General features: G+C 47.4%; 1 protein-coding gene and 1 long non-coding RNA gene across 2 annotated transcripts; one reads left to right on the forward strand and one right to left on the reverse strand.

The window, feature by feature from the left end:
- Positions 1-1,889: 1,889 nt before the first annotated feature.
- Positions 1,890-2,628, reverse strand: LOC120686921. The gene is made up of 2 exons (XR_005680441.1): positions 2,546-2,628; positions 1,890-2,401 (listed from the first exon to the last, which is right to left on the reverse strand). It is a non-coding gene; the product is annotated as an uncharacterized LOC120686921 (long non-coding RNA).
- Positions 2,629-4,338: 1,710 nt separating this feature from the next.
- Positions 4,339-10,095, forward strand: LOC120685898. Its single transcript, XM_039968018.1, has 2 exons — positions 4,339-4,625; positions 8,980-10,095. Exons 1-2 carry the CDS (start codon positions 4,407-4,409, stop codon positions 9,376-9,378), a joined length of 618 nt encoding a protein of 205 aa, XP_039823952.1. The 5' UTR covers positions 4,339-4,406; the 3' UTR covers positions 9,379-10,095.
- Positions 10,096-14,145: the final 4,050 nt, after the last annotated feature.

Raw genomic sequence — 14,145 nt, forward strand, 5'->3', positions numbered from 1 at the left:
GTTCTAATTTCACTTAAGGTATTGCTCACCATCGCAACTTGTTCAACTGCATCAGCAAGGTGGTGATGGATCAAATTCAGCTATTTTTTTATACAAAAGTTATCGTATATACAAATATGGGACTACAACCAATAGAAAAGAACAATGATCTTGTGAGATAGATTCAAAAGGAATGTAAAATTGAACTATTTTCTATACATAGAGTAGATACCTAGCTACATAAATGTTGCTTACTTGTGATCTTGACATGATGAAATGGATCTAAAACTGCAAGCGACGATCTTGCGAGATAGATTCAAAAGGAATGTAAAAATTGAACTATTTTCTATATATAGAGTAGATAGCCTAGATGCATAAATGTTGCTTACTTCTGATCTTGACATGATGAAATGGATCTAAAACTGCAAGCGACATCAGTTGACACTAAAATAATTAGAAAACTCTTCCGTTCAGTGCTTACCTCTGCGTTGATCAAAGCGACGTTAGAACGGCCGGCGTATGTTCCTGCGGGTGGGGAGTTGATCAACAGCGCCAGCCTATGTTCCTGCCAGCGGACGGCCAGTGCTTTGCTAGCTTGTACGTGATTACATGACCTGGTTTTGGAGCTCTCCTTATATGTTTGTTAGTTGGATTAATTATCGAGCCATGGAGATAGAGATTCTCTATGATTCAAATAACAATGAGATATAAAAAATCAGTCAATATTAAAATGCATCTGTTATTAGTTGGGGAGCTTTGCTTTCATCCGTTCAACTTAGGTGCCGTACGGGTGTGATGGTAAGGAAGTTACGTGTGAGACTTGAGGTAAGCGGCACGAATCTCAGGTGATGCAAGTGTGCATATTTTGTCAAAAAATTGTAGCTCGACACTAGAGGGCTAGTGGTGGTAGCTGATTGGCTAGAATTTTTTTTCTTTTGCTAATTTGTCATTTGACGTCATCAGGGAAAGCACATAGTACATTATTCTACAAACCAGTCTCCAGTTGCATATCATAAATTCTGATAATGTACCTGATTATAAAAAGAACAAAGAGTAAATTCCATGGAAACAAAACTATAATTTACAGATTCTATTCCTGAACTTCCGCACACATGCTTAGCGAATATATTATTTAAGAAATACTAATTGGTTCTATAATTTACTTGATTGTTAATATTCTTACGCACTATTTAGTGGAAAGCACAGTTTCGAGTTATAGTAACAAAATCTCACAAGAATAATTAGCTATATTTGTGCTATTATTTTGATTTCAAAGGCAAACACAACATCTGCAAAATGCCTCACCCCATTCTTGTCTCTAGATGATAATTTTTGGCGATGCATCACTAGTCCTTGATATTCACTACTTTAAAACTTCATCTCAAGAGTTTGTCCACAACAAAGTCGATTTGGTTGCTGTTAGAGAAGCGGCCGAGTTGCAAATCCTCAATAGGTGCAAAGAGGATCGGAGGACTTGCCATGGCACTATTTGCTGTATTAATTACAAATATTGGCACTTTTATTTAATAGCACGATGCCCGTGCGTTGCTACGAGTACGCAGATCTATATAAGACCACCAACTCTGTGCCTTTATTCACCCTATGTACACAAGCTGTTTTGTGACCGTGCAAGGTATTGTTATCTAGTTTCTAATTAGGATTTCGATTGATTTGTTCGAGTTCTGATTAAGATTCCGATTGATTTGCCCATATTCCAATTAGGATTCTGATTGATGGACCCATGAAATATTGCTTGCTTTAGAAATAGATAAAGATAAATATTAGGTTTGCGTATTAGTCGTCGCTGAAAAATAAAATCGGTCTTGCAGGTTCACGAGAAAAAAAACACAGGAAACTATATATTCTAACTTCATGATAAATCTGTTCCAGGTTGAGGACAAGAATGTTTGCAGTAATAAATCATGCAGGACCATCTCGTCATGCATGGTTGGTTTCATCAACATTGAACAGCCAGGAACGACAGTAACATGACATGCATTTTCTTCAATTCAACGATAGGAGCAGGAAGCACACAACGGCCCCGTGGGATCAGGGCGTAGGATGGGATTTATTCAAAAGCACACGCAGACACGAACGTACGCGCACACAGAGTGACTGTGAAATTACAGAAGCGTCCGGGACGACGGAGAGACGATGATCAGACGTGCCCTTGGCCATCAGGGCCTGGCCGTCGGCGTGCAGCATTCCGGGGTTATCGGGCACCAGCATCCGCTGCAGCACTGCGAAGCCGCGGGCGTGGCCATCATCAGGAGCAGCAGCTGCACAACCACCAGGGCCATCACGCAGGCAACAAACCTAGTCGGCTTCTTCTTCCTGCTCAGCGCTGCTGCTGAACGGCCGCCGCCGGAAGCCATCGTCTGTCGTACGTTCTTGGCCCGTTTACCGCGCCGGTGCGGCACACCTACATGTTCGACGACACATACAAGAAATTACACACCAAGTTAAAGCATGCAGTGAGTGTTGAGGGACAGATTGTCGCTCTGATGCGTGCTAATTATTAAGGTATGATGCCATCGAGAGATGATGAAGAAGAAGATACACGCACCGGGTGATAGATGCAGGCCCGCCGTTAATTAGTTGTACTAGTAGTAAGTAACTTGGCGACGACCCTAGCTGAGCTAGCCTACTTATAACACCGATTGAGCTAGGTATCACTGGGATGCTAGCTAATAGCCAAATAAATAATCGGTCGATCTGAAACTCTGAAAGCTAAGGATCCCATCATCATACCACATTGTTTAAGATCATGCATCAAGTCTCTGCTGCCCCAACTTGAAGTTTGGTCATAACAAAAGATATTTGAATTATCTAGAAAAGTACTCTTATTACCTTATTAATTTGTTCTGACGTCGATAGGTTTAATTTGTACTGCCCCAAGTACACCCGGCGGCAACTTTTGGGGAGCCAAAAGGTCATCGTATTACAATACTAGGTCGGTGCGCTGTTATTATACTGCAAATAATGACTGTACTTAACTAATTCTTTACAAATCTTAAAGTCAATGCTTATTCACATGCATGTCTATCCAATTGTGCCAACTTCATATTCATAAAAGTTAGAACAGCGGGCGATGTAGCAATAGCTTGCTCACCTGTTCCGCCGTTTCATTATATGATTTAACTGCTACTATACAACAGTTGATGTTTAAAAAGGCAGGTAAATTAAACCTTATTATGTAGTATTATTTGCTAAAAAAAGAATGTTACAGAACAGGTTCCATCAACTTTATCCCCTTTTGGGCAAGAAGAACATGCTTCTCTCTCAATTTATTATAGGAAATTAGGAATCGTTAACCCCAACTATCCATTTCGGACTTGGATTGGTTTTTTGATGCAGTAGAGAAGCCGTTTCCTTGAACTTGGTCCATCGGATGGATATAGACATGGAGAAGCTTTTCAATGTCAACCTTTCACTACTTTGTTTGGATATGGTTGTGCGTGGATTTCACTTGGCAAGTGCAGTAAGTATTGTATTTCATCGATGACACAGTATGAACTGGTTACGCGCGCATCTCCAAGATGCTATAGATCCCCTCATTGATGGGGATATCTATCTGGTCGTCCTTGTGATCCTGTTTGACTATAACCACTGGTACCTTGGTGTAATCGGGCGCGCAGAATCAGTGTACAATGAAATACTCCCACGCAGCAAGGCATTGCCAGGCATATTACAACCTTGCGAAACCTTTTCAAGTTCCTTCTATATGGAATGCAGCTAGCAGTGCAGAAGGCAGCACACTGAGAGACTCAATTGCGCAAGAGATGTGGGTCCAATATCAGCAACATGGACATGGAGATTAGTTGAATTAGTTTTCCCATGAGTTGTAATAATTGATTAAGATTATATCAGTCAAATATTAATCAATAATTGAATAAAGTTATGTATAATATGATAGTTATGGAAGGTAAAGGAAACAGATAAGACTGGCTGCAACAGCAAAAAGGAAACAGGAAAAACAAGATGGGAAGAGTAGTAAGAGTTCAAGAGTTGACTGCTTGATGGAGAGATACATCGAGATGAAGAGTAAATGAAAATTTGTTATGTATGTGCATTGCCTGTTCTGTACGTGCTCTGCATTGTATCTTGTGATCACTGGCTGTTCTCCTTTTGTTGGCTTGAATCCATCCCTAAACAACGGAACGCAATGTTTTGATGAAAGGAATGGTTCCTGGGCCTCAACCAGACCAGGATCGAGTTGAAGTGGATGGTCCATCCACTGATTCCTGGCCTAGAACCCGAACAAGGCCTAAGAGGGAAAATCGACGAGGCCCTTGTCACTTCCGGCCCAGGCCCACGTAGAAGTGACCTGGCCCAACCCAAACCGTGTCCTGCCCGAACCCTAGCCAACAAGGGACATTTACCACGCCTCCGGCCGCCGCCATCGCCGGCGGCGACACCCTCTCTCGATGGCTGCTGCTCCGCTCTACGGCGGGAGCGCCGACGACTCGGCGGAGGACTACTCCGCGGCGGCCACCGTCGTGCGATTCGACCCGCCGCTCCCGCTGCTCCGCGCGCCCGTCCCCTCCGACGCCCCCGGCGAGCCCCCCGTCCTCGCCTTCCGCGACGCCGCCAGCTGGCGAGCCGCCTGGGTCGCCGCCGAGGCCAGCCTCGTCTCGCAGTGCGAGGTAATAATTCACCCCCACCCGCCCTCCCCGGCTACCCCGTCTCCCCCACCCCGATCGCGCCTGTGTTAGCAGAGCGCCGAATTTTTTGGATCCGTGGAACCAATTGCGCGAGGGAATGTAGCCGTGCGGGCCGGATGGGAACGGATTCAGCGCGTAGCTTGGATTGTTACGCTGTCCGGACCATGCAGATATCAGTGCTGGAAGGAAAACGTGCCTGTGAATTGTGATTATGTTCTGTTCTTGCAGCTGGCCGAGGTGCATCGCGCTAGTAATGCGAGGCACTAAGTTTAGCAGCTGCAGATATCAAAGAGGGCAAACCAGCTCCTTGCTACTGAAGTTCAATGGTTGGGGTTGACAGTGCTCCACAACATTTTACTTTTATGTGTGCGTGTTTTCTTAACTTTGTGACACATTCTTTACGGAATGCTGTTTATGAAGTCAGGGGGAAAAAATCAGATTAGTTGAGCTTACTCGGTTGGATTACTAATTGAGCTCACTCGGCTGGACTTGTTTTCATCCTTCTGTGCCCCATTTGCCCTGAAAAAGTAGCACGATGGAAATATATTCAGACTACTCACAAAAATTAGGGTGGAGATTGTTCTGGTGTCTGTAGTATGGATGGAGCTATTAACACTGGAAGCCTTGCCTGTGAGTTGCGATTATGTTTTATTCTTGCAGCTGGCCGAGGTGCCTCGCGCTAGTTATGTGAGGCAGTAAGTTTAGCAGCTGCAGATATCAAAGAGGGGCAAACCAGCTCCTAGCTACTGGAGTTTGGTGGTTGGGGTTGACAATGCTCCACAGTGTTAAACTATGTTTCTTTACATGTGGTTTTTTACTTTTCTGATGTTTCCTGTAGAATGCTAGTTTTGGAGTCAGTAAAGGTGCCCGTCCTCCTGTACCCCAGTTGCCTTGTGTTTCTTTCAATGTATTTTTTCAGCTTATTGCAGCTGTCTCAACTTTCATGCTTTTACACATTGAGCAAAATCACAATGGATTTTGTCTGATAATGATTGATTGTTGTCTGACTTATTGAGTTCCGGTGCTCATTTTTCGGAAGAATAGCATCCCCTGCACAACATTAGCTAGAATCTATTATACATCCTTTTACACAAAGAATAGCATCCTGCACCTGCGCACGTTCGTCTACGTCGCCTACACCAAGGATCTGTCGCAGCTGAAGAAGCTCGACGATCGCAGCTGCCCCGGCATCTTCATCGGCTATGCTGATGGCGCCAAGGCGTACCGCGTCGTCGACCCCGAGACGCAGCGCGTGCGCGTCTCGCGCGACGTCGTCTTCGACGAGAGTCGCGGGTGGGATTGGATCAAGGCCGACGGCGGGCAAGCTCCGGCGGACGAGGAGTTCGTCGTCAAGCGCGTTGAGGAGTTTGGTTCCGGGGGAGCGCGCACGCCTTCGTCAGGCCTGGCCGCGACTCCGGTTGCGCCGCGCTCGCCATCCTCTATTCTGTCTCCTGGGGAGCAGAGCAATGCCGGAGCAGAGGAGGCGGCGGATACTCTACTCCAGGCGTCCCCGATCACGCCGGCGGCGGGTTCCTCTGCTTCAATCCCTCCAATCGAGCTGGCTATGCCGCTGGAGGATGACAAGGACCGGCTGGACGCCTACTACGACGCCGAGCCCCTGCGCTACCGCACGGTGACGAACATCGTCGGGGACGAGTCGCCACCAGGCATGGCACCCCGCCATTGCGCCCAGCTCCACCTCACTCACGCCAGGGAGCCCACCAACCATGTGGAGGCCAGGGGCCATCCGGTGTGGGAGGCGGTGATGAAGCAGGAGCTCCAGGCTGTTGAGAAGAACAAGACCTGGGAGCTCGTGGACCTCCCCGCCGGCCACCGCCCGATCTCTCTGAAGTGGGTCTTCAAGCTCAAGAAGGATGAGAAAGGGGTGGTGACCAACCACAAAGCGAGGCTGGTGGCACGCGGCTTCGTGCAGCAAGAAGGCATCAATTTCGATGATGCTTTCGCGCCAGTGGCAAGGGTGGAATCGGTGCGGGTTCTCCTTGCGCTGGCGGCGCAGGAGGGGTGGAAGGTGCATCACATGGATGTGAAGTCCGCCTTCCTCAACGGCGACCTCAAGGAGGAGGTGTACGTGCGCCAGCCACCTAGCTTCGCCGTCGCCGGAGAAGAAGGGAAGGTGTACCGCCTCAAGAAGGCGTTGTACGGGCTGAGGCAAGGGCCGCACGCCTGGAACGCGAAGCTGGACATCACGCTGAAGAAGATGGGGTTCCAGCAGAGCGCACACGAGGCGGCGGTGTACAGGCGCGGCAGCGGGGAGGATCTGCTGCTGGTCGGCGTCTATGTCGACGACCTCATCATCACCGGCGCAGATGGAAGAGGGGTGGAGGATTTCAAGGCCGCCATGAAGGATCGCTTCGAGATGAGTGATCTCGGCCTCCTCTGTTTCTATCTCGACGTCGAGGTCCGCCAGGATGCCAAGGGCATCACGCTGTGCCAATCCAACTACGCACAGCGCATCCTCGAGCTGGGGAACATGCAGGGCTGCAATCCTGCGGCCACCCTGATGGAGGAGAAGCTGAAGCTCAGCAGGGAAAGCACCGCGGAGGAGATGGACGCGACTCTGTACCGGCGACTCATGGGGAGCTTGTGGTACCTGGTGCATACTCGGCCGGACCTGGCGTTCGCCGTCGGGTACCTGAGCCGATTCATGCAGCGGCCCACGGTGGAGCATCAGCAGGCCACCAAGCGCGTGCTCCGCTATGTGGCCGGGACGCTGGACTACGGGCTGCACTACGGGAGGGCTCCGAACACAGCGCGCTTCATCGGCTACAGCGACAGCGACTTGGCCGGCGACGTCGACACCAGCAAGAGCACCAGCGGCACCATGTTCTTCCTCGGGAGCTGCTTGGTGTGCTGGCAATCCGTCAAGCAGAAGGTGGTGGCCTTGTCAAGCTGTGAAGCTGAGTACATTGCCGCCACCACTGCATCAACACAAGCACTCTGGCTGGTAAGGCTGCTCGGGGAGCTCCTGGGCAGAGAAGTGGACGTGGTGGAGCTGAAGGTGGACAGCAAGTCTGCACTCGCCCTGGCCAAGAACCCAGTCTTCCATGACAGGAGCAAGCACATCAGGACTAAGTTCCACTTCATCAGGGACTGTCTGGAGGAAGGGAGCATCAAGACCAGCCACATTCCCACTGCCGACCAGCTGGCTGACATTCTCACCAAGTCTCTGGGCAAGGCCAAGTTCCAGGAGATGAGGGAGAGGATTGGCTTGAAGAAGATAGTTTAGTGCTAGGCTTAAGGGGGAGATTGATAGGATTAAGCTAGCACTTGTATCTTAATTTCTGCATTTACTTTTTGTAGTGTGTGTTGCTTTGGCTCTCAAGTTGATCATGAGGCGCCTTTGGCTAAAGTGTTAAAGCTTTATGCTTTTGTTAGGAGTAGGTGAAGGCTCTGCCTATATAAGCAGCAGCCCTCTCCCTTGTATCTGATCGAATTGCTTCTTTGATTCAATCAAGCGGCCTTTTGGTCAAGCTGACCTCCGGGCTTTCCACCAAATCCATGTCTGGGCCAACACAAAGAAAAAACACTTTTTAATCAGGTTAGTTATTATGTTTTCTCTTCTTGGTTCATTTAGTATCCCAAAACCCAACTATATGCAAGTTATGTTCTCTTCTTCAAGTGAAACCCATATTCGCTTCTGTTCTATCTCAGATGCTATTGATCTTTGGTTTCATCACTGAGACAGAGGAACCTTGTTTTTTCTTCTTTTTTCCTGTTCACTCATACCTAAAATTCAAGGGATTTGATTTATCATTGCAGCTGGCCGAGTTGGCTGGCTCAAGTTCTGCCAGTCAGTAAGTATAACAGCTGCATACATTAAAGAGAGCAAACCAGCTCATGACTACTTAGCTTTAGTTGTTGTGGTTGACACTGCTCTATACTACATTGCAAATCTTCTCATACTGGTATTGGCGTCTAATATACTGTCAAGGCAGAAACAGAGCTCAGTTCGCAATTAGAATGCATCGTATGGGATTAAGTCATTCTTCCGTGTGATATATTAAAAAATGACTGCATTATCTAGCGACGAAATTTTGTCAAATTTCATGTCGTAGAGTTGCTTTATGAAGCGCTATATTACAAATGTCAATCCATGATCTCAGAAGCAAGGAAACACAAATATAGTTATGCTGTCTTAGAATACGCATATGACTATGTAATTCCTATGTAGAAGCATTGCTTCCTGGAGAACTGAAAGGCTGAAAATGTCATATTTCATCTATGTTGCATAGTTCATATTTGACATGCTCTTTAATTTGTGTGGTTTACTTAGTACTAGATTGTGTTTCATAAGAGTCCCTTCACAACATTGCAGGCTGGTGCACGATCAGGGTGCTCAATCACTGCATCACGCAAATGCAAGCCCCCCTGGTGGAAAGGCTTATTTGGAGCTGCCCCGACTGATTATGAAGAAAGGGAGAGATGTGAAGAGCGAGAGATGGCTGCTTGTCTGGAGGCAGCAAAGGAGGCTTGCATCACGTTTGCGAAGGGAAAATGTATCGCACCATTCAGAGATGCAAGGATTGCCTCCGACGGTCTCCTGGAAAACACAGATTTCGATGTCTGGAGTGCCGGCAGTGGCAAAACATCATTGACATCATTGGCTGTTCTGAACAACCAGCACTCGTTCAGTCCTGGGCCTGGCGTGACAAGCTACAAAGGAAGTGACTTGCTAGACAGCTTATCATCTAAAGACAAGGATAACTCTGGTTGATGACTGCATTAAGAAGTTAAGCTTGTCAAGGCATCAAGAATGGATTCAGAACTAGACCCAATAACAAAATAATGGCATAACATGAGGCCTTATGCTAGTGGTTTCTTGCCACGCTTGTGGTTTTTGTTACCGATGAAGTTGGTCCAGTGCCTGGAGACAGTTAGGAAACTACTTTGTTGGAATGGACTGTGAACATTGAAAAATAGACTGGAGTTCTGTTGAGGGCTGAGAGCAGGAGCAGTCACCATGGAGTGGTAAGCAAGACTACCTGGCTATCGTGCATGTTGGCATTGTTGTGGATCGTTGTCTGAATCTAGGCAAGACAACTTGTGTAATGTTTCTCTATACGTCAGTTGGTGAAGGATCGATTGAGCTGCTGAGGTTCACTTTGGATGCAATCCTGCTCGCTGGATCCTTCTGAGAGCTCAGGATACGAAGGACATTAGAGTGCAGTTAATCTGTGCTGTGCCGGAGTTTATGCACTGTAAATAAGTTTGGTGACTGCAATGGAGTGTGAATAATGCAGTCTAACGGTAAGTGTGTTGGCACAAGCTGCGCCCAAACTGATTGACTTCCAGATCTTTTTTTCTCTTTTTCGCTGGCATGGCAATACCACTGTAAAGTTGTGGAAGTGTTGTTTCCGCGATTCAAGGCCAGCGTCCTTATCTGCGCTGTAGCTGACCAAAATCAATGGACTGTCGTCGTGCTGCGTGTTTCTGCCTCGTTTGTTACTTGTGTAGGCTGGTAGAAGCCATGCCGGTTGCCGCTGCGAAGAGAGTCTCCTGCAGGTCCTTCTGTCCTAAACATTCAGCGCAGAACCCTTCCCCGCTAATCACCTCTGATCCAATTTACCCTGCCCGGTTACTAACCCACTGGTTGTCAAGCCGATCCTGCCCGGTTACTAACCCATCGGTTGTCAAGCCGCTACCCTGGGCGGTGGTTTTGCTGCTGCCCTGCAACCTGACAGTGTCGCCGGTCTTCCCTACCACCCTCCATCCCCTCTTCTAAGTCCGGTGGACACCATCACCCTGGGCAACCCCCTCCCCCCTTAACCCCCGGTGGCCATCATCATTGCGAGCTCACGGCCCTCACCTTATATCATCACTACACCATTCGTCCCTGCATATTAGTATCAGTCGTAATTTGGTTGGTTTGGTACTAAAGTTGTCCTGGAGCCATTTTAATACCGAGCCAAAAACATCGGCCGGTACTTAATATCAGTACTAAATGGAGGTTCCCGCCTGGTATAATGTCAAGTTTTCTAGCAGTAGACAGATCGGTGGCCAACAGCATATGTGATGAATAGATTTCCCTAGGAGGATTGGGCGCTTAGGGATTCTGCTGACCTGACAGGGCAAGCATGGGTGTGGTGGGTTTGTTGCGATTAGCGCCTTCAGCGATCGCAGAGGGAAGAAATGAAGGAAGGAATCCGAGGCTGCTGATTGAGAGGCAGGTTGGGCTGGGCTCGGCGGGGCTCCTTGTGGTGGTGCAGCGGTGCTTTTTGAGGCGGTCCGCAATAATTAGCTATTTGGTTAGTTAGATCTGATGTGGTAATAAAAAAGTAGGAGAGAACAAATAGCTGATCTATTTCACAAAGTCCAAAAACATATGAGAGGAACGGGTGGGTCCAATAGTATAAAATAGTTTTTCTTTCATCTCTTACCTCCACGTCAACAGACTATGTAGCCAGTACCAACTATTACCATGCATTGCGTACGCCCTGAGTCGCCGACACCAACACCATCTCTCTGACCAAGAAAACTTTCAAGGGATAGGGTCTTGCTTCCTTCTTTCCTTTTTTTATACCGAGTGATGATATAGCATGCAATTTATGATATAACTTAGTATACACAATTACCGAAAACCATGAAGCCAGTGGCGGACCCAAATGGTAGTCCAAGTAGGTTCAGAACTACCCTAAATTTTGGCCCAAAATCTTTTTACTACTTAACATTTGTGGTCCAAATCGAAAAAATGGTCCAACAGGCAACAAGCAAATACTAGCTCACCACAACTGCTGTCCGCTTGCTCCACTTGAGGCCCAATGCACTTCCGTCGCGGGCCAAATTTGCTGGCTGTGCTGCTCACTATTTTTACTGCTGGTTTAATTTCCAGCTGGCCCATGCAGCAACAACATCCCAACGGATTTGGTTGCTTAATGATACGTGTAAGAGACCTTGGCCGTGTTTGGTTAGGGGGTGAAATTTTTTCCCCTTTAATCACTAATTAGTGGTATTAAACGAAGTCTAATTACAAAATAATCTCCACAATTATGATACTGTAGCACGTGCTCTAGCTAATAAGGTCTTCGACCGCATGATTAGAGGATAATTAGGAGTGGTTACTGTAGCATAACTATAGACAATCATGGTAGAACTTGGCTCATTAGATTCGTCTCGAAAAGTTACACCCATCCATGAAAAAATTTTACAAATAAAGTTCGTTTAGTACTCCATGCATGCATTCGTCTTTTTGTGAAAAAAATTTCAAGGTGGTAACCAAACACGGCCCTTCAATCATAAACATTCTCAAGTTCACAATGCCATAGAGCGTTTCTTTGGAGTCCTAAACATGAATTGGAGGATTTTATTATACATGGCGGCGTATCCGCCAGCAAAGCAAAGTTAAATAATTTCAGCGTGCACAGCTCTACATAATTTCATTAGGGAGAGTAGACCGGCGGATAGAGACTTTGAAATTGTGTGTCATCCAAATTACATTTCAGTGGTGCCCGATTCTCGTGCAAGGCGACGACGTTCACGTGTAAGACGCGTGGATGAAGAGGTAAACATGGATGATGATGAAAAACATAACTATTTTCGGGATTGGATTGCTGATGGATTGTATAGAAGGAGATAGATGTTATTTGATATTTGTTTGACTGCTGAACAATATATGTATTATGCAGTAGGGTTATTTGGATTGGTACCATTACAACTTTCACAAAATAGAAATATGCTACTACAATTCACCAAATTGGAGATATACCATCAAGATACCTTTTTCCTGTCTGTCGCCGCCACTGCCCAGACCCCTTCTCTACCGCCGCCCAGGCTCACCAGAGCTAGGCGCGGGCCCAGGCCAGCGTGCAGGCTCCCTGTCGAGGGCGCCTCCATGTCGCGGGCCCGGGCTCCTGGCGCCTGCCCTCCCGCGCGCAGGCTCCCGCCGAGGGCGCCACCCTGCCGCGGGGCGTAGGCTCTTGGCGCCTGCCCTGCCACGGGCCCAGCCTCTCTACGCGGCACGCACGCTCCTGGCGCCTGCCCTGCCGCGGGCGCAGGCTGCAGCGCGCCTACCCTGCCGCGGGCCTGTTGACACATATCACGGCCAACACACGGACGCACTTGGACGTGCAGCGAGCAGAGGTGCGCGTTGCAGCGCCGCCGTATAGACCGGTCATATCGGTCTCAAGGAGCATTCTGACCAGTCGCCGCCGGCAAGATTGGTGACGAAGCCTACGAAAGCTAGCCCGGGAAGACCCGTTGGGGCAGGCACACGCAGGGTTATTCGAGGGTCGGCAGGCCACCTAGAACGCACTCAATTGACGTAGAGACGAAGGCGGAACAACAAGTAGTAGATTGGAAAAGCTAGGGATAGAAAATAAAAGGATAAAAGTTTTTGTGTTTGATCAATTGGATGATCTTCAATCGGCCGTGGCCCTTTATATTTTATTGGCTGGGGTGGACATATCCCGCAAGGAATCCTATTTACAGATCTAATCTCATGAAGAACTCTAATTGTACTCGGACTCCATGTAGACCGGTCTGACCGGTCGGGGTTGCCGGACCGGCTACAAGCCCCAGACCGGTCAGACCGCTCGCGAGCACCGGTCGGACCGGTCTATTCGACTTGTGCCAATTTTGGTCGTCAACATATGCCCCCTGTTTTTTTGGTAATGCTTGCATGCCAAAAAACAAGCCTCTGAACCAAAATTATCTAAGGACGATAATAAACATGCAGCGGTCATATTTTGTTCTAAGGGCGATAAACATTATCGACCATATCTTGCTTCTTCTTCAAACTGATGATGAAACAACTTGCTTAGCTCTCCATACCTGCTTCACGGTTGCCGACCTTGCAGGTACAACCTCCACTTATTATTCCATGGACTCCTTCCTGCGCATTCGTTGCAGCCTTCTTTTTTGGGTGTGAGATAAGCCTGAGGGACACCATCTCGGCTGTAAATGCTAGTTGTATTGCATCATATCCTTCTCACCATCTTGGCTGCAATTAGGTTTACTTTTGACCAGATTATCACTAGCAACAAATCGGTCTTTGAGAGGCACCATAACTTGGATATGTAGAAGAATATTGAATAAAGTATGGATGCATATACATTCTACTATAATCCAAATGTGTGTAATAGTAAGGATACGACCAGAACCATGGAGCAATCGCCTCACCAAATAAATATGGCGCAAAAACATGATTATCTTGTTGCAAATTAGAAGCCGATTGCTTACGATGCTCTGACGATGATTTTGTATCTTTAGTTTGATCTGGTCGCTTCTTTTGTGGCACCCTTCTTCTGATCTTCCCCCCGAGTGTTGAACTTTTTGATGAAGCTTTGAGGGACTTCTTCTCTGTGGCTTTCTTGATCTGTTCAGATCTTGGTTCACTAATGATCATATTTTTCTCCTTTGTTGATTCGGCTTGATTCGGCCGAATTAAAACCTTAGGATTCTGTAATTCAATGGTATGCATAGAGAAATGATTACTATCAACTTGCATTTGTGGAACAACTAATCATCTTTCATTAGCGGCCGATTG

This window comes from Panicum virgatum, chromosome 8N (assembly GCF_016808335.1).
Source record: "Panicum virgatum strain AP13 chromosome 8N, P.virgatum_v5, whole genome shotgun sequence".
Classification (NCBI taxonomy): domain Eukaryota; kingdom Viridiplantae; phylum Streptophyta; class Magnoliopsida; order Poales; family Poaceae; genus Panicum; species Panicum virgatum.